The 25,648-nt window shown below is 39.1% G+C and overlaps 1 protein-coding gene and 1 long non-coding RNA gene across 4 annotated transcripts in view; one reads left to right on the top strand and one right to left on the bottom strand.

The window, feature by feature from the left end:
* FARS2 (phenylalanyl-tRNA synthetase 2, mitochondrial) overlaps nt 1–25,648 on the top strand; it is a 243,254-nt gene that overhangs the window by 67,230 nt on the left and 150,376 nt on the right. For all 3 annotated transcript variants that reach the window (XM_031589316.2, XM_031589315.2, XM_090136983.1), the window contains one exon: nt 5,242–5,373. In XM_031589316.2, coding sequence (XP_031445176.1) covers nt 5,242–5,373 — 132 coding nt within the window. The remainder of the gene's footprint in view (nt 1–5,241; nt 5,374–25,648) is intronic.
* On the bottom strand, nt 408–4,898 carry LOC149918408 (uncharacterized). Its single transcript, XR_016465001.1, has 3 exons — nt 4,350–4,898; nt 3,930–3,980; nt 408–3,177 (listed from the first exon to the last, which is right to left on the bottom strand). It is a non-coding gene; the product is annotated as an uncharacterized LOC149918408 (long non-coding RNA).

The following is a 25,648-nucleotide window of genomic DNA, read 5'->3' as shown; positions in this document are numbered from 1 at the left end:
TTGCTGCCCAAATGCTATTTCCTGGCAAAGAGGCTGCTCTTCTAAACTGATTCATTTTTCTGTTGAGGAAATACTGAATAGTATTAGAATGCATGGAGAATGCTGGCTGCTTTCAAAGCTCTTTTAAGATGCCCACTGAATTTAGAGCAGTAGTTCCAAGAGTAGATTGATGATGGTAGCACGTCTTGTCTATGACTCTTTGAATATTCTTCTGATATCCTAAACTACAGCTTACAGCAAGGGAGATTTCTACCAGTTTTTGTTTAATCCCACCAGCACATAATTGTTTTAGGTTCCCAAGATCAGTTTTTCTTGTAGTTATATTTTGCTTAACAGCAGCCTTTTGATGCATACAAAATTAGGATTAAAGTGAGTAATAGGAAGAACTGTATTTTTAGCTGAACCTCAGATGCTGAAGATGTTGAAGTGGCAGTTTTTAGGTTTTATTAGTGATATCTGAAACTGTAGTGATATCCTTCTCTGACTGTTGACAGATGCTGCACTTTAAGCTTCAGTCTGTTGGTTATCACTTATTTGTCTACCATCGACATAATAGTTAGAAATACATTAAAAACAAATGATTGCGAACTGAGAGTCTGAAAGTAGGTGCCTTCATACACACAATATTTTTCTGGAGACACAAAAGCAAGACATATAGATAGTGATTTAAATATGATTATGTATCTTTTTTCCCCTCATTTGTGTAAATGTGAAGCTCTCTCTCCTTCACTTTCTTGATTTTCTGAGCCATCAATAAGAACAGGAAAGTAATACTCAAAGAAGCAAGCTTCATGCTAGGTACTAGACATACAAGATGGATTCAGTGCAAGTGGCCTGAGACCCACGTAATTAAAGTTATCTTTCGATAGCTGTCTTTAAATTTTCATTTCATTTTTTTACTTTACAGAATATTGTTAATTAGTTTTGTCTCATCGCTCTCTGATACATCCCATAATGTCCCACTAACATATATATGTTTATTTTGTGTGATTGGCCCCTAATTCAACCCTCTTAGTTTTTCAATTTTTTTCTAACTGCTTCTTGGTGTAGAGGTTTGGAGGCTAACTTTACCTGTGAAGACCAAAGTAAAAAGCATAGAGTATCACAGCCTTTCCTTCTTGTGTTTCTGCTTGCTATTGACTTAAGTATAGATGCTTCCTTGTTATTCTTGACATCTCAGGCCAGTTTGAGCTCCAGATGGGCTTTTGCCTTCCTAGCAGCATCTGTGTGTTCCCAAGCAATATTGGTTTACCTTATCTGGAAGTCTCTCCTCTTTTCAATCTCTCATATACTACCTCTTTGCATTTGGACGCACTATATACCTTACTGTTTAACCAAGCTGTTTTGATGTTTCAGCATCTTTTTTTATTTTTTATTTTTATATTCTTTTTTTGCTCCTTGACCTCTTCTTGACCATTAAGATCTTGAAGTCTGTGATCTTACTGTCACTGTAGTCAAGGCTGCTTTTGACAATGATGTCTCCAATCTTGTTTGCTCCCGGTTACGTTTCAATTATTAAATAAAGGTGTGTGTCTTATTATATTTCTCAAGTATACTAGTTTCTGAGTACCCATTTCCAAACCAGTTCTCTTGCTGTTTTTGCTTAAATTTTTGCTCTTTAGCAGTTTGGTATTCTTTTCACTGTTTGCTGCACATTCCACATGTATTGGAGTGAACAAGTGTAACTAGCAAGCTGTTGTTCTCATTTTTATCACTTTAGGGAAATTTCTGTTTTTCCAAGAAATGGCTTGGTTACTTAAACAAAGTAACAAGCAAACAACAAACAAACAAAAAAAACGAGGGAGTTTATAAGTGGTTCTCAGACATTCATCCAATTTCTGTGAAAAGAGCAGCCTTTATGAGTGTTGCTTTTATCCTGCTTGGTGGGACAAGGCAAATTGAGCAGTGGAGACTGTGGAAAGCAGATAGTTCTGTAGTGAAGGTCAGTTGCCTTGCCAAGTTCAGTTGTAAAGTGATCTGAGTTCAAAATTGATGATACTGATTTCTGGGTGTTCAACCAACACATAGTCCCTAAACATATTGAAATTGTCTTGTAGTATTTTATTAGATTTTCCTCACTGAAGTTTTCTTTCTCCTGTGGTTTATTATTTTATTATTTATGTAACAGATTCCTAGGTATCTGTAAGAGAAGGTTGAATGGATAAGTAACGTCATATTTTGATTAATAGTTCTGTCATTTTCAGCTCTCATGGAGCAGCCACTGAATGTCATTTAAGCCTAATGCATTGCTCATCTCTTGCACTCTGTTGTACTGATATCTCTGTAGGTTGCATTGACATCTGTGAATGCAGAGAGTTGTGGAAAGAAATTATTGATGACATAATGGTCTGGCTAATGACTTCTGAAAAACATGAGCTAACATAAGCTTGTGAGCAGCCAGCTCCTCTTTGCTATGGGAAAATACTACACTATGGAATGGCAATACCCTGCTTTCATGGCTTGCTTGTAATCTTTTTTAGTGCCTTAGGTTAAGACTTTTTCACTAGGAGACTCAATTAGGCTAGCTCTAACAGATACTTTCTTAGTTTAATAACAACTATTAGTTGTAAGTGCAAGCCAGGACCAATTTCTTACTTAGTACTCAGCAATTACAATAACTATTCATTTTTTCCTTCCTCATTGGAGATGCAACACTTAGATTTCTAGCAAATATGTGCCCACTGGAAGGAGTCCCATGGACACTATGAGGCTGTGAACTAAGTTAATGTAGATCATTCTTTGAACTGATTAAACTGATGAGTATTTATGTAGTGATTGGAATCTGGTTAGATTCTGTATTGTACCTGTTTAAATTCCCCTCTGGGTTTTTAAGTCAGATATGCATCTGTTGGCCTCCCAAAATGTTTACAGAAGATCATTTTTTCTAAGATAGCCATTATCTTTATATGAAGAAATAAATCAGGCCTCATCAAGTAAATTATCTAGTACTACAGAAAGCCTAATCTTTGTAATCCTTTATAATCCTTTAGTGTTTTAATTTGCTGAGTGCAAGCAATGTCCTGTATTCCTTGGGAATATGTTGAACAGCAAGGCAATATTTTGTGTCTAAATAATAAATGTAACCATTTATTCTGCGATGCTCTGTGGAGAGGCTCGATGTTACTGAGCCCTCTGCTCTTCAGTGAAGTCTTTCAGAGCCAGGACTCTCAAAGAAGACTGCAAAAAAAAAAAAAAAAAAAAAAAAAAGGTATTAGCAGCTGTCCTGGCTAATGTATGGACAAAATTATTGTGTCATATGGAGCTTAACTATTAATTTAGAGAGCAAGATGAAGGTGTGAGCTGTTTCTCCCATTGAATTTGTTTTGCTATGTTCAGTTTGTTTTTTCTTTTTTGCTTATTTATGTTTAAAACAAATGTCCCTTAAGAAAAGTACTTATCTGGCTTAAAACTCAAAATAAACTTTCGTTTAAAATTTATTTTAATTAAAAATGAAGAGCAGAGAAACGCTTTTTTTTTTTTTTCCTGAGCTTCATTTTGAAGTAATTAAATTAAAAAAACTACAGTCAGAATGCTGTTTCTGAAGATCAAACTATTTAAATATTCAATGTAATTTTTGCTGCAGTTGCAAATTTTGCAAACTAAATGAAAATACTTTGTGTACAGTGCTTTACTGTGAATGATGGCTTCTACAGCCCTGGAATTAAAAGCATTTGTATAAAGTTAGGGAAATTTCCATGTCTCATATACTTGTATACACTTCAATTTACATTTGTGTAATGTTTTTATTGTTACATGGACAAAAAAAGCAGTGAAGCGATGGCTGTAAGTCACAGTGCAGTTATGAATGGTACAATTGCTAATATTCTCAATTTTCTGAATTCTGCATGTAAAATTATCAAAGAAGATTCAAATCAATCTGAATCCTGATGTTGATTTTTAACAGAGGGAAGAAAATTTGGAAGTCTTACTGTATTTGTTCTTCCAGCTGTGTTCTGCCTCTCCATTTGGAAGTTCATTACCTGCAGAAAAATACTTTGTGACTGTCACTTTAGGCTACATTTACCTGCTTTTCTTGTAACTGTTTCTGTAGACCAATTTAACGTTTCAGAAATGATCAAAGAAAATCTAATTCTTGAGGCTACAGCAAATGTTTTAATTGGAAAAAAATTCTCTAGGTAAATCATGGAATTGCACATTTTAACAATATGAAACAGATCCAAAAAAAGCCCCTCAGACCAAACTGAGATGCTAACATTTGTTTTCACCCAAAGAACCTCGTCTCTGTCCCTTGTTTTAAAGACTGGGCTTGTCTAATTGTCAACAACTCTTACACTGATAAGGATTTGGCTTAATTGAAGGGAGGGATGATCTTGGGGTTAAGGCATTACCTGGAAAATTAGCAGTTCAGTTATCTTCCAGTTTTTTGTCGCTTGTTTCTGAGACCTGTTTTTCCTTGTACTTAATGGCTAAAGAAAATTGTTCAGGGTAAGAACACTTCGTAAACGATTATAAGATCTAAAACTCATCAGCTCTTATTATAACTGATATTATTGACAACAGCCCTGCATTTGGCAGCAGTGCAGAGCTTGCCCTTTCCTGGCTCTACCGCTTTGCGATGTCAGGTGGTTCTCATCCCTGCTCAGAGGGACTTCAGATGTATGGGGAGCTCCTGCACTTCACAAAGTTGAAGGCTGGTCTCCTGGGATCTGCTCAAGTCTGGAGTTCTCTGCCTGTATTTGCATAGAACATACCTTAATAATGCTGTAATGCTCTAAATGTGTGTGTGTGTATTTGGATGCATCGATCTGTTTTTAACTTTAGTATTTAAACATATGCAGAAAGAATAACTGTGTATTTTAAATAGTGTCTGATGAAAGAAATTTCTTGCCTCGCCAATCAATAGAATGTAAGACTTGAGCACCTTCTCCTCACAGAAAACATTGCATCCTGGTACAGAGAACAACAAAATCACTGACTTTCCAGAGATTTTGGCTCATTTTCATTCAGTGCCAGGTGGTTGCCAGAGTTTGACAAATGATTGATTTGGTTTCAAAGGATGCTTGAATTGCACAAAGTGTTTTTCATATTAGGAAAGACATGGTCATTTTTTTCCCTACAAGTTTTATCACCTCGCACAAGTGTTGTAAATTAGTTTGTTTGCTATTTTTTTTTTTTCTCTGGATTGCTGTAATTGGTGTCATTAGTTGAAGGGTGAGTTGAAGGTAATTGGAGGGATGGCCTTTTATGCATACACCTTTTATTTTTTAAACACTGCTACAGGACTGCAAGTCAGATGGGTGGACTGCTACTTCCCATTTACTCACCCTTCCTTTGAGATGGAGATCAACTTCCAAGGAGAATGGCTGGAGGTCCTGGGCTGTGGTGTCATGGAACAACAGCTGGTTAACTCAGGTACTGAAACTCCTTTAATTCCTTGACATCTCTATTAGCAAACACTTCCAGTGCAATCAGTTTCACAGCCTGAAATGCCCCCTTCTCTCCCAGTGAGTGCAGGCATCTCTGTTAGCAGCTGCCACAAATAGTCCTTACGTGGAACGCAGAGCTTGCATGCTGTGATTTGAGCATTACCTCTGAGTGCCTGAGCCCAAGCCTGCAAACAGAGAGCTTGTCTTTTATTTTGTGCAATAAGGAGACAGATGGATCTTGGCTTTAAAAGAGAAACTGGTGAATCAGGGTGTGTATTTTTCCTTCTTCCAAGGGGAGTCATATGCATGGACAGTTAAGATTTTAGAGTTTTATAATCAAATAACATCACCTAGTATTTAGAATATGAGAGTGCACCTGTAACTCTAAAGTGTAGAAAGAGGAAAGTGACTACTTTCATATTGCTATTTGGTTGCTGGGTAAAGGTAGGGTGCTTTTTAGCTTTGATTCATTTCTTTTATCCTTGGATTCATTACTAATGCAATGGCTATAAACTGCCGTAAGAGCAGCATCGTTTATTTTAATTGGAATTATTACAAAGAAATGTCACCCGATGATTTGCTTTCTGAAACTCATATATGAGTACAAAGGAAAGAGATGGGAAACTGATATGTTTTTCTGATTATTTTCACAGTAAAAATTTAACATACTTGTTTTTTCACCGACTGACAGACAGTAGTCAGTTCTGCACAGGGCAGCGCTCAGGCATCTATCATTCAGTGTCTTTCAGTACTATTTAATGAGTTTGGGAGCATTTTGGAATATGATCTGTGTAATTCTTACAAGCATGCTTTCAGATACTCATGGTATACTCACTTGGTTTTGTTGCAGTTAATTTGCAGATCTATTGTATTTTAATGTGTCCCGAACTCTTTCTCTTGGTCCAAGTACAGTAACTATAAATGTCCCATTTATTTGGCACTGCTTATATTCATCAGTTTGCATTTATTTTAATGTGATCATTTGCCTTTAAAAAAGATGAATCCACCTCTAGAGTTTCTCCCCATTGTGTTAATGCCTTAAGCTAATGATTTTTCTCAGGTTACCGTGTTCATGATGTGGTAAATACAACACAGGTTCTGATCAGCTTCAGAAGTGGATGACTACTCTATTTTGATCAGATATAGTATGCTAATGGCCAGGCTTGCTTATTTTAAAGCTTTTATGTTGCTCCGTTCTTATCTTTAGGTTCCTTTGATATAGGGGTGGAGAGCTAAACTGTGGCCTCTAAACCACCACTGGATGTGTTTGGACATGTTTGGATGTGAATGAATGTGCATGAAATGCCAGCAGGCAGGTTTCTACAGCAGTCAGTGTTTTCAATTTAATGTGCCTCAGCTCTTTTTCACCCCTCTGAATTATGGCCTTGAAAATTAGTCTCTTGCACCAAAACTCTCCTAAATATTAATCATAATTCTAGTTGTCCAAGAAAACATGAATTTAATAACTCAACTGTAGCTTTTGAATGACTGTATTATTAATTGAAACAGCAGCAGAAAAAGGAAAGATTCCTTTATTAGCAAGATATTTTTAGAAGGAGTTGCACTTTGTGCTGCTACATTTCTGTTTTTCTACTCCCTCTGGTAACTCTGTGAAAACAGGTAGCTACTAAAGCTGAGTCTAATGCATATCAGTCTAATTTATTGAAGCACTGGTATCTGTTTTCTGAAAGTGAGGAAGAAGTGTGGTAATAACTTGTATTGGCTAACAGCTTATTTGCTTTAAAGTGACACTGTGGACAAGGTAGTTCACATTTTCTATCAGGTAAGTCTTCCTTGTCTTCTGCTGCATGGAAAATCCTTTACTTTTATCCTTTTTTTTACAACAGTTTGAAACCCCAGTAGGTGCCTGGCATGCTAAGTTGCATCTATTTATGGTGAAGCTAAGTTCACTCTTACTAACTTGTAGGTTTTTGTGTGTGTGTGTGTGTGTGTGTGTGTGTTGTGGCAGCAAGTTGCCTTTGCCCAGAAGTGAAAATGCTGAAATCCAGAAAGAGGATTTTCTGTGGAAAACAAGGTGAAAATTCTTTCCTATCTCCTTCATCTTTTTTTGCTGCCAGGACTGTGGTGTCCTCCAAAACTGTCTTAAGCTTGAACGGTCTCTTATCTGCTACGTTTGGAACATTCCTAGCACTTCCAGCATCCACAATCAATGGGTATTAACTATTACTCTGGTCTCATGCCTTCAAGTCTTTGAAAGACCAAAGTTTTAATTTTAAAGCTTTCAGTTTTAAACCAGTACAGATCAACAAGGAATAAGATCTATATCAAACTTGGGAAGGAGACCTGTGACTTCCAAACAGTTCTGTCTTTGCGGCGTTTGTTCCGAATACTGCCTGTTCACCTGTATAAGAGGCAGCATTATTTTGAATAAATGCATATTTACAGCCAAAAGAAACCAGGGTAGGCTACTCAGGAGTACGTAACGTAAGTCTGTAATCCATTTATGGAGGAACACTAGTGTTTTCTTCTCCTACAGTTTGTTACTACTAATAAACTACCTTTACCTCAGATAAGTATCACGTTGCCTAACATCTGTCCTCAGTGCTGTGACTCATGCTACAGACATATTTCCCTTTCTGAAGGACTAAACGCTGGTGCCTACACCTTGCTGCTCTGTATGTCTCCTTTGTCAGATGCCCAGAACAGGCACTGCAGATTGCCTGTTCACATCTCAGTCTCTTCAAGGACTCTACTGGAAAACACCTCCGTAGGGCTGAATGAAAGAAACATTACTCATTTTTGGATGGCTAGCCTTGTGCTGAAGGAGTAATTCACCGGTGTGCCAGTTCACCAGGTAAATACAGAAAGATCTTTTTATGGTGTACTGCACAGCTTGGTGATAAAAACTGGCAAATAAACTGATGAATTTGCAGAAATTTTAATTTTTTTTATGTCATCCATAACATTTCTCGTATCTTGGCATTCAAGATTTTTGTTTTATAGTTTCTTTTTTTTCTTGATATACTGTTCAAATACATTTCTGTAATACAATATTTGCTAGCAAGCATCACTTTTCATTCCTTTTCATTCCAAGAGAAAATATTTTTATAAGGGAAAGGAAGATAGCTTTTGCTTTCAAATTCCTCACTTCCTTTTTTTTTTTTTTTTTTTTTTGTTACTGCTTGTGGATATAAGAGTGGTTTGTAAGGCAATCAGAAACAATCAGTCAGAGCAGAAGTGCGTGTGCCTGTTGATCGATGATGGCTGTAATTTAAACAGCCAGCACAGTTGATTTATTTGTTTATTTCCCAGTTTTGTTCTGTTTCTTAGATCATAGAATCATAGAATGGCCTGAGTTGAAAAGGACCACGATGATAATCTAGTTTCAACCCCCCTGCTACGTGCAGGGTTGCCAACCACCAGACCAGGCTGCCCAGAGCCACCTCCAGCCTGGCCTTGAATGCCTCCAGGGATGGGGCATCCACAACCTCCTTGGGCAACCTGTTCCAGTGTGTCACCACCCTCTGTGTGAAAAACTTCCTCATAATATCTGACCTAAACCTCCCCTGTCTCAGTTAGATACCTGTGATAACAAAGGACTGATGAAGCTTTGTGGTTGAATTACAAGACAAAGTCCTGTGTTGGGGCTGGGATGTTGGGCCATGAGGAGCTGTTTCTTTATTCTGACAGAAAGTCCTATTGCAGTGACATCTCCCTGCCTCATCTCTGTAGTTCTTTGGGGTGACCCTTATCCTCCTCATGCAGCAAATCTTGATGATATTGACAGATTGTTAGTCAGATTTTTAGTGTTAGTTGTAGAACTCCATTCTTGCTATAATGCCTCAATGGAATTGGTGCTAAATTTGTTAAATTATTTTCAGAAAATAATAGTACTTTGTTAAATTTTCTGATGCTTTAATAAGTTTATGAAGGAACCTTTGTTTGATTTTAGCCACTTTTAAATAGAACGTGATAAAGACATTTAGTACATGTAAATAGAAATGAATTTGTGATAAGGAAAAAATGGTGAATCTGTTCAAATGTACTGCAAGTACTCTGCTTTACACAGGTAAGTTTACCTGCTGTACTCTTTTTCCTTTTGATGTCTGTGAAGGTTCTCTGTAGGCTTCTCTTTTTTTTTCTCCCTCTGTATACTTCTTAACACACTACATTTCTAGTTTCTTACATAGATTTACACAGTGTAGATGTGATAAAGAACCAAAATATGAGAGGTAGCAAAACAAAATAGCACTTTTTTTGGTGGCACTTTATTGCTTTGTCATAGAATCATAGAATCGTAGTATTGCTCAGGTTGGAGAAGACTTTAAAGACCATCAAGTCCAACCTGACCATACATCATATGCAACTTCCACAGTGTTTTACACCACCTTTGAAGCTTCACTAATATTTCTAATTTTTTAAGCCAATTTAGGGTTTGCTCAGTGAGGGGTAGTGAGCCTTTTTCTTAGTTGTTCACTGCATAGTGGGGGTGATCTGTTCATCTGAACCATCCTGAGTTTGTGTTAACAGTGAGTAAAGTTTCAGTTGCCTTTCTTTGTGCACTGGCAAATAAAATCTGCTAGGCAGCATAGCTAGCATTTGCAGTAAAGCCAATCCAGCTACTAAATAATCTTGCTTGCTTTAAGGGAAGTCTTCTCTCACCAAATGAAAACATGGAGATATTTACTATTTCTAACAGTGATATTTATTATTCTTGAAAGAAGAAGTAGTACATGCACACTATGACTGTTTTTATAGTTGTTGAAAAAATATGCACTTACTGCAAAGATGCACGGAATTGCAGGGATTGATGTTAAATGTTCCCCTAAGGCTGGCGGTGCTAAAGTAGAACAATTATATGGTAATGTGAACATGGGGGATCACTATTGTAATCTGGTATTTGATATGTATAAAATCTAACTTACTGTTTAGTTTTTCATTTTTGTGTGCTCTTTTTTCATCTTAAACTGTTCCTGCATACGTAGCTTTAATAAGAATGTTATTGACACTTTTTAATGTAAAGCAAAGTTATTTTTATTCTGGATAACAGCAGAAAAACACAGAAACTTAACAGCATAGTAGCAAGTACTCTAAGTTTTAGCTCTGTGAAGAGGAGATGAGGAAATGAATGTCAGTTAACATCACATAAGGTATTTATTTCTGTGCTTCAGGAGTTTACTATTCAAGATTCACCAATATTGTGTTCATTGATGGGTGCTGAAGTTCCCAGATCTGTGTGCAATTACATGATTAAAACTTTTGAATACAGGATGCTGCTTACTCAGAGGCTGTGATCATCGTGTTGCTTAGTACCTGTGAAATTGGAAGTAGTTAGGGTATGGTTCTTTGCTGATTGAGATCAATGGCAATGTTCTTGGTGCTTGCTGTTGCAGAATATGTTAGCTTGGGACAGAAACATGAAAATTTGACAACTAAAAATTTTACCTTTCAAACCAAGAAACAAAAAATCTCCCAATTGGAGGGAAAAAAAAAAAAGAAAGAAAAAAAAGAAAAAGAGACAGGATAATTCCATAATTTTTAGTAAGGCTCTCTTTCTGATGTTTTTGAATTTCTGATGTTCTTCAGGGAAATGACCCAAGGATGGCATATCTGATCAAACCTAAGTTGGACATGTCCTGATACGCTGTCTTGTGTGGTATCACAGGCAGGTGCTTAAAGAGTGAAACAGGACACAGATCTTCTGATACATGCTTGCAGCTCTCAGCTTCCTGAGGTGAAAGCAATACCTTTGTTTTTATTGCTTCCATTAATTTGTTGAAATGCTATTCTGAGTCCCAGGAAACCTACAGCATCTTCTTTTGACCTTGTGATCTACCAGTTACAATGAGAAGAGACATGTGGGTAATAGTTTCTTTTTCTCGCTTATGCCACTCGTGATTTGTAACTCTCACTAGTTATTTCTTCCCAGGCCAAAGGATGCTATCATACAGTCACCTCCTGTGTGGGAGCTGATCCATATGTTTGTGATCACTCTTACCTGCATCTTTTCCAGGATTTTGTCATAGGAGGCCTACATCTACTGTTCAGTTTGTGGGCATACGGTGTTTTTATGCACCAGCATAAAAAGTTTGTGTTTTTTCCCTTTTTTAATGGCTCTTAGCATTCATTTTGCAGTACTTATCTTTAATGAGCCTTAAGTTGAAAAATGAAGGAAGGCTTTGTATGAGAACTGTGGGAGATGAACCCTTTGGTCACTGCTGGGTGTTCAGCAGCATTGATATTTGGCTCTGGGTGTGAGCTCAGGTTGGTGTTGTGTTTCCTAGGATTATAAATTGTGTGGCAGCCATCTTTAGCCTATCAGTAGGAAGAACTGGAAAGACCTTTTTGTGGTGCGTTTACACTTTTCTTCCACATCAGAAAGTAACACTGGTGTTTGCAATCTTAAGAAACAGCTCCCTCCCTTTTTTTTTCATTCATTTTTTCCCTGGTATGGACAGGAGATGTTCATGGCTTTAGTGAGGAAATGAGTAGGTCCTGGGCCTTCAGAATGGCTCTGATGAGAGCTTTATGTCAGCAGTTTGCATACAGTTACAGTTTTAAAAATTGTTGTGCAGTCTTGGCCTTCAAATTGTGTGTGATAACTTGAATTTATAACAAAGGCAGCTTCCCTGCTATTGTACTTCTTGTATGCTTTCCATGAAGAAAAGAAATTGTCAACCTTGCCTAAATGTCATTGTGTATGAACACTGTTGAACAGAAAGAAAGCAGTTTACCACAACTTTTGCGTATCGTTGCTTCTGTTTTAAAAGGTGGAAGCTTATTTGTCATCAGTGAATTCCTTGGATAAACCTGATTCATGACATGTAAGCTTTTTTAGCTTTTTGGAAGCCTTGCTATTGATCAGCAGCAGGACTTTATTCCAAAATTTAAGTAGTACTTGGCCCAGGGCTGCCACCTTCAGCCAAATCCACGTCTTGACACGTCGAACTTGCTTGGCTGTAACACTGCAGTAAATAATTTTTTCTTTAATCATTTATTGAAGATCATCAAAACTGTACGAAGGGAATTAACAACTTTAAGTACATATTTAAGTACATACTCTGCATACTCTGCCCACTCCTCTTTTCTTTTCTTTTTTTTTCTTTTTTTTTTTTTTTGCAAAAGGGTGATTAGGTTTGGACAGTCTTTGTGAGCAGTAAATTATTAATTAACAGAAAAATTATGTCAGTGTTACCTTGTTGACATAGAGGGCAGTTGATTTTTTTTTTTTTTTTTTTTTTTTTAAATGAACGTGTTTTTAAATCCAATTTTATTTAAGGGTGAGTTGGTTTCATATATCAATCAGCAGGAGGTGTTTTGGGGAAGGGGAAATTTAATATCTTTCATCTAGCAGGTTTTTTTTTTTCTGTTTGGCTTTTGCCTGGTAAATTACATTAAAATTTTGGAGCAGATGGTGCACGTGGCCTAAATAGTATGCAGACCCATGTTCTGTCTATGCTAACAGCTCTCTGTGGGGACCTTGAAATAGTTAAAGCTGTATGTGTGTATACGGATAGAGCGTCTAAGGGTAAATATAATGCATTTAAAATACATTTCTGCAATGCTTCAAGGTGAAATTGAAGTTGCAGAGGTCTGTTGCTGTCTTGAGCAGCTGGGGCCTCCCAAGAACATGGGATTAAAAATGAGCATGGGGGATGCTGGGTGGGCTGCAGTTCTTCCCACGCAGTACATACAGCAAAGAGATTTAAGTCTGCAGTGCAAGCTTCACAGTTCCCCATCACAAACCTTTCAGTGTTTGAAATCTGTTCTTTTTAGGTCACTGTCTGTCTCCTGTGCAACCACATTGCTGCAGTACCTGGACGTCTCCCAGTCTTTTCTGCGCTTGTTCTCCCGAGACAATTAAGTGTCATCATCCCTGTTTTATGGCCCGGAACTGAAGTGCACAGGAGACTGACACACACACATGCACACTGTAGGCAATGGTGTTAGCTGCCTCGGTGAGAAAGTCTGATTTCCTACAGTGCTTATATACCCGTAGAGACAGAAGGTCTACCACCATACTTTGAAGGCATGACTCAGGGTTTCTGGATCGCGCTACCGGAGCCTCTTTCTGTGACTGGCTGCAGGGGGAGCCTCCTCTCCTGATTTAGGCAGGTAACTGAAGGTAAAGCAGTCAGTGTTTCAGATTAAATGAAATTAATGGGAAATTAGGAAGCAAATGGGTTTGAGTGACTTCTGTCTGTGACAGAAATGTGAGCTGAATCCAAGCTGAAGGTTTATATCTCAACTTCTGAGTTAGCTTTGTCTCACTCTAGAGATTACATTGGCACACACACATATTTACCTTATGTATGTATGTGGTATACTCACAGAGACAAAAAAGAAGTGACCAAATAAATACAAAATGAGACAAATGTGGCTTATTATCATTCTTGTTGTGGTTCCCCCCTGCCCAATAGCAGGTCTTCACAGCTGCCTAATTCCAGAGATGTTCCACTAAACTGGCAGCCACTGAAATTTTGCTCTGGCTGGTCAGATATAGAGCTGGTGAGGAACTGTAGGTTTTTAGAGAAAGGTATTACTGAATGTTTGTATGTATTCTGCAAGATTTTGTACAGATACCCACAAATGTGTTGTTGTGGCAGATACAGAAAAATGCATGCCAAAAACAGTGCTGATAAGTTTAAACGGGAATAAGTGATAGGATGAAGGACCTGATTTCCCCCCAAAATTCATGGTAATCCAGCCTCCTTCTGTACAAGGAGGAGCTCTGATTGTAAAGTGTAAAGTCACTTTGGTGGCTTTAGGAGGCTCGTGTCAAGGCCCTGGCATGTAAGTTGAGCTGTCTGCTGAGGCTGGGAGAGAAATTATCTGCTCTTAGTTGACTATGCATCTTTTGACTGGAAAAGAGTCACCCATAGGCAGGGGCAGCAGAAATATCAGCCACTTTTTGAACCTCTTTGTGATAACAGTTGGTGACAGCTTCCGCCAAGATCACAAACCTAAGTCTCTGCTTGTATTGCAGTCCAGTAAAGGAAATTGATACTGCACTGCTCCTTTTTCTTTTTGAGTTGCACCTAAGCATTTATTTATTTTTTTTTTTTTTTAAGTTTTTGCAGATATGGACTGTAGAATGTATAGAAAAGCCCAGGTTGGAAAGGACCTTGGGGATCATCTGGTCCAACCTTTCATGTTGAAACCAAGACCTAAGCAAGATTGTCTAACACTTTGTCTAACTAAATCTCAAAAATCTCAAGTGCTGGAGAATCTGTCATATCCTTGGATGGGTTATTCCAATGATTGATTGTTCTCACAGTACAAATTTTTCCTCTTATATCAAACTGGAATTTTCCTAGCGCATTTTGTACCCACTGCCTCCTTGCCTCTCACATGTGATCCAGACTCTTGGGAGCATAAAGGTTTGAGTTCCTAAAGAGTATTTTTAACTTGGATTGACTCATATACAGAAAATCTATTTCTTGTATCTCCTTCCTTTCCACTGGAAGAAGAAATCAGGGGGAGTTTGTTTCCTACTTTTGCCTGAAGATTGCCAATTCAGTTTGATATTGTGTTGGCTTCTTTTGAGCTGACTTGGAGGAAGTCTTGGTCCTGCCTTGATAAACCGGAATGTAGAAGTGACGTGCACAGAGTTGATGCTGTGGTCGATAAAAGTACATGTTGTTTTATTTCTTACTTCTTTCTCTTAATCCGTTACCCATGGCTACACCACCAAGTCTGTACCGTGTAATAAAATATAAAATCTTTCCTCCACCCTTCCCTTTTTCTTATCAAAAAACTTGCGTGTTGTCTCCTCCTTAATTTACAGCTCTATTTTTAAAACTGTTTTTTCATCAAGTTTTTCATCCAGAAGGAACCCATAAAATTTTTGAAATGTTGCTTTCTCTGATTTTATTACCCTTGACAGACTCATTATGTATGTTAGAGCTGGTGTTCTTCACAAGAATTAGTATAAGCTTACTCTCAATCTCTGTGTGTTTGTGTAGAATGAACAAATGTAGTATTCCATTTTATGACAATTCTATTACACCTATTTCTGAGGAATGTGTTATTTATTTGCAGGGATATTTTGTGGGGAAGTAAGTAGAGGATTGGATTTTGAAGTGAGTAGTCATTATAGAACTTGGATGGCCATTTGAGTTTGTGGCTCCATATAATTTTGCCAGCTGAGTAGTACTGTCAATAGATTTAGAAAATAATTTCACTTTCATGGTGCAAGACCACATTTTTAGATAAAATTTATGTTCCTTATCTTTGCAATTTAGGAAACTACTTTGTCTTCATGCTTCATTTTCTCCTGCCCAAAAATGTCTGTTGAAAAGTGTTAACTCAGTCTAACATCAGTCTTGAAACCAGCAAGAGCGGTTATTTGATTGTCTGACACATGGTACTTCTTTCCATCCAGCAATGAAAGCTTTTTCTAGCTTGTGAACCTAATTTTAGTCTATTTGGAATCTAAGAAAAAATAAGCTCATAGAATGCATAGTATCATCCTCAAACGTTTATATTGCATTTAAAATGCTCTGCCCATGTGTATGCATTGCCTCTCCTTCCCTTTAATTTTTTTAAAATCAGAAGTAAATTAAAGGTTTAGTAATTCAGTGTGATTTGTCTCCATGGGATCCAGCAGAGAGGAATTGAGTACTTCACACAAGAGAAGGCTAAACAGTGTAGTTTATTAAGCGACTCCCAAGAAGAAGAAAGTGCTACTCTTGAAAACCTTGAAGAGCAACAATTTATAGCACAGAGAAGGTGTTTCCCTTGCTTTTATTTGTGCAAATGAAAATACTGCCAAACAATACTGTTCATGAACGCTGACTGGATTTAATCAGCTAAGAGTTAGTCCAATGAGCCTAATACCCTCATCAAGCTAGGATACCCCATGGGTTTTTGTTGTTGTTGTTGTTGCATTGTAATATTCATTTTTGCTATTCACAGAACATTTATCAGAACTACCCAACTGAGGATGGGGGAGAGATTTTACTGTATCTGACTGTTACACAAAGCTCAGCTGAGATAGTTTCAATTCAGCTGAGATTAGATCAATTGTTTTAGGAAGTATTTCTCTTTACTAGATCGCAAACACAGACTTAATTTCTTATTTCTGAAGGGAGAAATTTTGGTTAGGATGTTCCTGTTGTGCGTCTCTTCTTGTCTTTAAGATTTCTAGCTGCTGCGTGAAGTGAATGAATGCAGTTCTCCTGTGTGAGTGTTGGAGGCTGAATACTCTTTTACATTTTAAGAAAATAACAAACTATTGACAGTATATGGATGATCGGCTTTTCCACCCGTGTACCATTCATCAAGCTCTTCATGTCACTGAGTTGTGAGGCACACGTCAAATAGGGGGTAATGGTTAATGGAAAGGAACCTTTGTGTGTCACATAGTTTATAGAGACACAGAATAGCCTGAGTTGAAAGAGATTCACAAGGTCCACTGAGTCCAATTCCTGGCTCCACACAGGACCACATAAAATCAGACCATGCCTGTCACTGTTATCCCAACACTCCCTGAACTCCGGCACTTGGGGCCATGCCCACTGCCCTGGGCAGCCTGTTCCATGCCTACTGCCTTCTGGTGCAGACCTTTCCCTAACCCAGCTGCCCCTCATCTGACACAGCTCCATGCCATTCCTTCAGGCCCTGTCGCTGTCACAGCAGAGCAGAGCTCAGCGCTGCCTTCAGCAGCGTTCCCTTTGAGGAGCTGCAGCTGCCATCAGGCTTCTCCTCGGTTCCTCTGCTCTAGGCTCAGCAAACTCAGGGACCTCAGCTGCTCCTTGGACACCTTGCCCTTCAGACCCTTTTCCATCTTCATAGCTCTCCTTTGTGCACTCTAATAGCTTTATGTCCTTCTTTTATGAGGCACCCAGACCTGCCCGCAGTGCTGGAGATGCGGTTGCATAGAGCAGAGAGGACAACCCCTCCTCTTGCCCAGTGGCAGTGCTGGGCCTGAGGCACCCTAGAGTAGATTGGCCCTTTGGGCTGCTAGGGCACACTGCTGACTCAGCCAACTTGCTGCTACCGAAACACCCAGATCTCTTTCAACAGGACTGTCCTGCAACCTCTCATTGAGAGAGGTAATGCTGATTTCCCACTGATCATGCCACTGTGGTGACAGTGTGTAGGTTGAGGCAGTGGCATCAGGCTCATGTGCCTCATTTGGGCCAGAGGCTGGCAGGGTTGGCTTGTCTGGCTGACCGTATGCTAGCACCTCGTGATCCACTGCTAACCACATACGTGAGCTGTGGCTGTGGAAATTTGTTTGAATGGTGTGTAAGCAAATACAGAACAACTCCAGAGCCAGAGTTTGGTCACCACTCCTGCCAGCAGAATGGCCTTTTATGTTGCTATAAACTCAGGCTTTGTAGAAGTACATGTCAGCTCTGCTGATTTTTGTTTGCAACTTGTCTTATGAAGAATAACTTAGCTTGAATCTTGCTTCGTTTCTTCTGCAGTTGGCCTGATTGGCTTTGCAGTCCATTGTTCACAACGAGGAAATCTCTATGAGCAGTAGAGAAGATAGAACATACAGCATTTGAACATGAACGTGTTAGAAGGAAGTGATTATCCTGTGAGGGGTGATGACATTTGCAGAGGGAAGGAAAGAATCTGGAACAGATTTGGCTCCTCTGTTCTGCTGGAGCATTTCTGTGATGCAGGCTAGGAGTTGCAGACAGCTCTTCCAGGTAGTGTACCAACTAGTTACAAGTAGAGTTTGCTGTTGCAGTGAAATGAATCAGGGAAAAATGTCAGCCTATATTAACACTTCTCTCTATGTAAATAACCATGACAGGTTACTAATGGATATTACAGCAGTGTCTTCTTTTTCCTGAACAGAACAGATGCCATAAATTATGTAGACTGATGACTATGTAGTGAGCATCAGTAATAAGTTTGATCCTAAATATTCTGTCATAATTCCACTAAACTTCTGTATATAACAAGAAGTAGAATTTAAGAGGTAGCCATGGAGGTAATCTGGTATCGATCTTGTCTGGGGGCCAAGCTGGAGGAGAGGTTCAGGGAGAAGCTTGTTGCTTTGCTTTCTTCTGACGGCCATTTAGATTATTTAAAAACCTTAGCTGAATGTTTGAAAATCTTGGCTAGCTCTGTATTCTCTGGGTCAAAATTTGCCTTATCAAGAAAAGTAAAAAATAAAATAAAATTTCCCAGCAAAGAGCCATAAGCTGGTGGCTATAACTTTGTCCCTCGTCAGCTCCTACCCCTGCACTGCACAATAACTTTTATTTCCTTTTTTTCTTAAAATTGTGAGAAGACAGGAAAAATAGCAGAATAATATTTCTTTTAACCCTGAGAATTGCTGCCTTTCTTATTCTGAAGCTTGAGCTGCTCATTCAACAGCACCAGTTGTCTTTATGCAGATGCCAGAGGTTAATGCTGAGATCATAACTTAGAACTTTTTCTGCTCTTAAAAACAATAATTAACATGAATTTACTGAGTTTTCTTCTCAAAAAGTGGATGCAAAATACCTGTGCTGGCTGTAACAGAAGAGAAGTTCATAGGATTCATTTAAATAAAACAAGAGACTCCAGTTAGGAGTTCAGCTTTAACTGTATGGGTTGAAAAGTTATGAGTTATTCCAATGAACAAGCACAGTGAGGGGAATCCTTTCTCCTATCAGTTCAGGTTTATTTAGCATCTTTCAAAAGTGACAGTTAAACTCTTGACTGCAATCCTTTTTCATCTTTGAGAGGATTTGTTCTTGATACTGCCATGTGTTACGGTAGAAACAGTAATTGCCAAAATCCCTCTGCTACTGTATTAGAAGCTATTGTATTGCAAACAAGATGGGTAGAGCTACTCATCTTTACAAGTGCTAAATTACTTCCTATTCTTATTGAATGAAAGCTGGCGATCTTAAATAGGAAAATTATTCCTGTATTGGCACTTGCTTCTGCTACTTTTTTTTTATTTAATAGGAGCCAAAGTTCATCTTGTAAAGGAAGGGCTACTTTCCCAAGGGTTATCTGCTCACAAGTGGCAGATTGTCCTGTGTCTGCTCTCTTGAAGTTACTTATCTGAAGTTCTAGTCGTTTTCAGAAGAAGTTTAGTAGTTCAACTAGATTGCAGCTCTTGCGCATCATAGGCCCATGAGCAGGAGGAACTAATGCACTAAGAAAGTGCATTTACAGGAAGCTAGAATTCATGTAATCCATCTAAAGGTGCACTTAATCATAATTTAAAACAATATTTATGTATTTTGTTTGTGTTGCTATCTTTTTTCACGTATCAGTAGTGAACTGAAGCAGTCTGTGCATAGGCATTTGCCATGTTCTGCGTGTGGCTGATTGGACGAGCAGTGAGCAAACAGACAAATGTTGTAGCACCCTCTGCAGCGTCCTCTGAGTTGTTCTCTGCCATATATGTGTTTTTTTTGCTTTTTAATAGTATCCAGTTGATGATGGGGGTGCACTGATGAGTTTCTGGTTTTTTTTAAATGTGACCCTAGGAGCTGCTGTCCTGCTGGGACAAGAAACAAGCTGCTGCTTTGTTTATACAGCTCGTGAAGCTGACCAGAATCGCTTCTAGCTCAAAAAAGTGTTTCTGTTTTTCTACTATTAATTGATACAAAATACTCTCAATAAAGGCAGACCTGTACAGAAACTTGGGACAAAGAGAAGGAAGACTGTAATTTAGTGAAGACTGTAATTATAAGACTGTAATTTAATGGAAAAAAAGGTGAAGTGATTTTTGTGGTGTTCCATTAGTAGTTCTGTATTTGTCAGCTTTGGGGCTCTCACTGAAGCACAGAGTCTTAAAAGCAGGGGAGTAGGGGCAGGAGACTAGGAATGTTATATTATTTTACATTAGTGGACATAGTGTTTACACATATGGCTGTTCACTGCCCCTTTAATATGTAACAGACCATTCACAGTCTCCTTTATTGCCCTGGAGTTTTCTACCAGAGACATCTGCCCCAACTGTGAGAGCAGGTTGGCATTGTTTCCTTAGACTAAGTTGGCATAATTGTTCTTGGAGATGGAAAAGTCCAGTCACAGTCACCCAAAGAAGCACAGATCCTTTAGTCATTTTCAACAGGCAGCCTCTTGTCTTCATTACTTTCCACCACACCTGCAGATGTGATTCTGTGCAGTAAGATAAAATCATTAATTCTTCCCTTGAAAAGCTCAAATTTGAAAAAGCTAGTGTTCCCCTACAATGACCTCCTTGCTGCCTTATGATACTCAGCAGGAAGAGAAAATCAGTAACACCTTCCTTGAAAGGCTCAAATATGAAAAAGCTGGAGTTCTCCTGCAGTGACCCTTTTGCTTCTTTACTCCCACCTCCCTTTCATTATCTTTTTTCACAGGGCGTGAATAAAAATGCATACACCTTAAGTTAGGGAAAAACTCTGCAGCTGTACAATTCATAGATAGAGTTTAAGGAAAGTGAACTAAGGGGCACTGAATCTGTAATTTTCTTTTATCTGTTCTTCACATTTGTGCAAGACAGAGCTAGCAGGGCCTTCCCAGGCTCTCTGGAGACACCCAAAGGGCTTCATAGCAGAAGGGAGTAATTGTAGCAAGTATGCTGGCAGCTGAAGGACAGCTCCAAGATGATTTTCAAACCACAACTGAGGAAATTGTCAAGGAAGTATGACAGCAGGGGAGATACCTGCGTGAGCTCATGAGCTCTGTTCTCTGCTACCTGTAGAAGACTTGTACAAATCTGTAAATTCAATGGGCTTTAGTCTGTCCCAGGGCTTGCTTTTCTCCTGGTTCCAGACGCATGGCTTTGAATAGTAAAAGCGTTTGAGAGGTGATTGAACACCTGTGTTGAGGGCCTGAGCCCTGATCCATTGACTTTTTCTTGCTCAGCTCTCTGTCTCTTTGGGTGGAGTGACAGTTTTCGTTTGGATAATCCACTGTGTGGACTTACTTGCCATGTCTGCAAAGGTGTTAAGTGGGAGCTGATGTCTTTCTCTGGGAGAGTGAAAAAGCATGAAGAGGCTCAGTGTGGGATTGGGATAAAGTACTGTATTAGAAATTAGTGTAAAGAGTTGAGTGTTGGCGAGAACAGGGAGTGAAGAAGATGGATTCGTGGTTCCTTGGCAGCTGAAATTTAGACGTTGTAGCAGCTGTGAGTGAAGCAGAGTAAAAATCTGAGGAATCAGCCCCAGATTTTTGTTTTTCTTTCTTTCTTATATGAAATCAGAAGGTTTTTTACTTTCATTTTTCTAAGGACATGTCAACCAAAAAACTAAACATAAGATGTGAAATCTGATGGCTTGAAGGGGATATATGGAAGACCAATGTTCTCCTGAGACCTTGCATTCTTCTTTCTCTATTCCTTATGCTGAATAGACTTAAAACTCCCAGCAGCATAGTCCTGCCTTACTGAAAAACTCCTCACTCCCCATTCATTAGCCATAATGTAAATTGCCTTATGTCATGGTGCTGTGGCACCAGTCCAGACTGGGATAATCTCTTACAAATTCTGTAGCTTGGAAAAAAGGTTAATGTACAGATAGGCTAACACTGTAGCCTCTCCAGCTGCTGAAATGCTTCTGTCATTTGAATCCTCTGGTTGATGAACCCATGGGGAGCATGGATCTAGGTATATGGGAATAACATAATTCCATTAATTAATCTCTTAATTAAGCAGTGCGTCTGGCTGTCCTCGGTGACAGAAGTGCGACTAATCCTTGTTTTGCTTAGGTGCCTTCCATTGGTTAATAGGAAGAACAGTGCTATTATATTGTATTTTACATTGACATGCCTTAACAATTGTTTTTTGTTTGTTTGTTTTTGTTTAATAAAAGCTATACTGTTAGCCTTGTTTTACAGCAGGGGAAATTGTAGTATGTGTCAGTGACGTTACTTGTCCAGTGTCACCTTACCATCTACTGTCTTTGGTAGTTTGTTTTCGTAAGGGCAGTATTACTGCTATCTTGTCACCTTCCTTTTGGAACATTACTTTTTGCTTCATGTATTTCTGTGTTCTTTTACATTCCTACATCACTTTCTGAATGTTTTAATCTTCTGACTCAGAAAGTTTGCTAGTGCTGGGCTTGTCTTTTATTGTTCTTTTTTACTTCAAAAGCTACAAGTCAGAAGAAGCAAAGCAAACACTGAGTAAAGTCTAATCAGGGTGTAGACTCCCTGAGATCCCCAGGGTTTTTTCTAATAGCCACAAATCTTTCCTCAATGACTGTTCTTTCCTTTCTTGTAACATGTGATTGGTGTACTTGGATTAATGCATTGCTAAAAGTTTGGAAAACCCTCTGAGATTTCTTGTTACCAATTCATCTAGAATTCCACAGTACACTGATTTCACTTGTCACATTATAGGTAATAGATGCTGCCAAACTAGGGATGTGGCATGTGACAAGATTTTCACTGACTGCTGGAGTTATGGCTGCTGAAACATCACCTGTATTATTATATTACAGTTTCTGGTTTCTGCAGCTGGCAAAATACCAAAGCAGATAGATCCTTAGAGCCAATCCTATTATAAAGGATTCCTATATATGATAAAAATGAATAGTACTTCAACTCAGTTCTTCAGTATGTGGATTTTTTTTTTTTTTTTTGAAAAATAGTCCATTTTCTATGGTATTACAGTGTATGTAATTTCATACACTAATACTCCATTCTGTCTCTGCCCTAGTGATCAGTAAAGTAATTATATGCAGTATGTGCACTTTTACTGCATTGAGTAAGATCAGAGCACAGCCATGTTTACTGCTAGTAATGGATTTTATTTGGTTTTGTGGGTTTTTTTTTTGCACAGAAGTTGCATAACTGCATGGAAGTAAAAGTATCTACATAAATCTATTCAATAGGATTTGCGTGAGCTTAACATCTTTGTCACATTCACAGTTTTCTTCAATTTACCTATGTACAAAATGAAGATAGTAGCATATTGACTTTCTGCTATTGTTTCAGACTTGATTAGCACTTACAAAATACTGTCATACCTACCTGGAAGTCAGGAGGTGCAAAGTAATCTGGTTGTGAAGAAGTGCAGTGCGTGGTAGAAATGGTAGCACAGACTTGGGTATTAGTGAAGTGTAAGCAACTCATGGCAGAAATGCCAGAGGCCAGCAGGACAAAGGAGGTGATCCACCCACTCTGCTTTGCTGTGGTGTGGCCACACCTGGAGTACTGTGTCCAGTTGTGGGCTCTTGAGTTCAAAAAACACAGGGAACTACTGGAGAAAGTGCCACAGAAGGCCACAAAAATGATGAGAGTCCTGAAGAATCTCCCATATGAAGAAAAAGGCTGAGAAACTTGGGACTGTTCAGCCTGGAGAAGGGGATTGTATCGATGCTTAGAAATATGTAAAGGATGGGAGTCAAGTGGATGGGGCCAGGCTGTCTTCAGTGGAGCTCAGTGAAAGGACAAAGGGCAGTGGGCACAAACTGGAATACAGGAAGTTCCATACCAACATGAGGAATAACCTTATTTCGAGGATGACAGAGCACTGGAACAGGCTGCTCAGAGAGGTTGTGTAGTCTGCTTCTCCATTCAAGACCTGTCTGGACACATTCTCATGTGACTTACTGTAAGGAGCTGCTTTAGGAGGGTGTTGGACATGATGATGTCCAGGGTCCCTTCCAGCCCCTATAATTCAGTGATTCTTTGACTTGTAAGCAGTGTACAGCAGGGCTGCTGTAGCACTGGGGTTGTGGGCTTCTGAGAGAGGTGCAGCCTTTGACCTTGAGGAAATCTGAAACTGAGCAGTCTGATAGAGAAGCTGGTTGATGAGAGGTAGGGATAGATTCTTGTCCCTTTGTAAGATAGCATCATGTAGCAAATGCTGAATACATTCCAGCATGCTTGGTTTGGGAAGATCAAATACAAACAGGCATGCTGCCCTTTGTAAGTGGCTAATGTTGCTTATTCCAGCCACCAGTGAGAGCTAATAGAGATTCTTCTTCCACAAACGGTTAGCAGATGCTGTGCTTCTGGAGGAAGAACATCTGTGCTGTGGGGCTCTGAGGTTTTGTAGATAATGCTATTAATTGCATCAGTGATGAGGAGCCCCAAGAAAGGGTTTATTGTTATTGAGCATGCACTAAGCAAATAAAATTACAAAAGAATCCTCACTGCAGCACTCACAGAAACTAACACTGATCTGGCCTGTAATGAGTGAAGAACCTATGGATGTAGGAAAAACTGATGAAAGCTGTCACCTTGGTCTTCCTAAGTAAGCTAGTAGGCTCCTGAGAGTGACTGCTTGCAGTGCTATCAGGCTGCCCAGAATGATGTCCTCTGCTTCAAGGTTATCCAAGGTCTGCACCACAGCCACACAAACGAGACTTTTGCTGGCTGTTATTTGTTAGGACATTTTCATATTATTACTTCAAGATGAAGATATACGCTGACAAAGCTCACGTTGAAAAGTTCTGCTTTAGCTTTCTGATCAAAATTTAGGACCATCATCTACCATGCAAACTCATTTTGCAAGTTATCCAACTTGAACAGTTCCAGAATCCATTTATCATTGTTGCTAAGAAGCATTCGAGGGTTTTGATGCATTTTCAATCACTGCTTACAGTGTTCTGTAATGTTTTCATAGCACTTGGCTTGGTGGCTGTGGTTCTTTGCTGCATAGGTGTTTTTTTATTCTGCTTAAAACACTCTCAGCTTGCAGCAGCAGTGACTTGCCCATCAAGGTAAAAAGACAGCGTTTTTATTGCTGCTGCAAATCTTTCTGCTGGCTGCTTATAGGTACCTAGTGATACAGCAGCCTCAAAGCCAGCAACACCACTTGCAAATACTCTGTGGGGGCAAAGTGAGACTAATGCCTATTTCCAGCCCCTTTGGTGAGAACTGCTCCAAGCAGAGAAAACCCCCTCTGTCCTCCCCAGCACGTCAAAATCTGGCAGCTAGCTGCTAATTGCCTTTACAGTGATTCACATGCCATCTGCCATTGCTGGGAGCTTTTGTCGTGCGTAGCAGGCTCCAGGCAGGTCCATAAACTTTGTGCAGTTCTAATGTCAGTGACACAGACTTGATACAGCACGGTAATGACAGTGCTTTTGCTACATGCAGAAGTTAGGTAAGAAACAATTTACCTGTTATCAGCCTTTCTTTTGCTTTGAGGGAACTGCATTCTCAGGGATAGGAAGGGGAAAAAAACAACCAAACCCATGGAAGATTATGTCGGCTGTATGTCATTAAATGTTCCCCATCACAGAAACTAGCTCACGGATGGTGGGAGAGAGCTGTCAAAATGAATAAAACTGCAAGGGATTGTCATGCATTTGTGCATGGCACCTCATCTACAGGTCAGGAGCAAGCAGAAGAGAGCTTGACATCCCCACCTGGAGGCCAGGGAGCCTGGCTTCTCA

Source organism: Phasianus colchicus, chromosome 3, assembly GCF_987193195.1.
Source record: "Phasianus colchicus chromosome 3, bPhaCol1.hap1.1, whole genome shotgun sequence".
Taxonomy (NCBI): Eukaryota; Metazoa; Chordata; class Aves; order Galliformes; family Phasianidae; genus Phasianus; species Phasianus colchicus.
The sequence above is the reverse complement of the archived record's forward strand: the minus strand, read 5'-3'. Positions and strand labels throughout refer to the sequence as shown.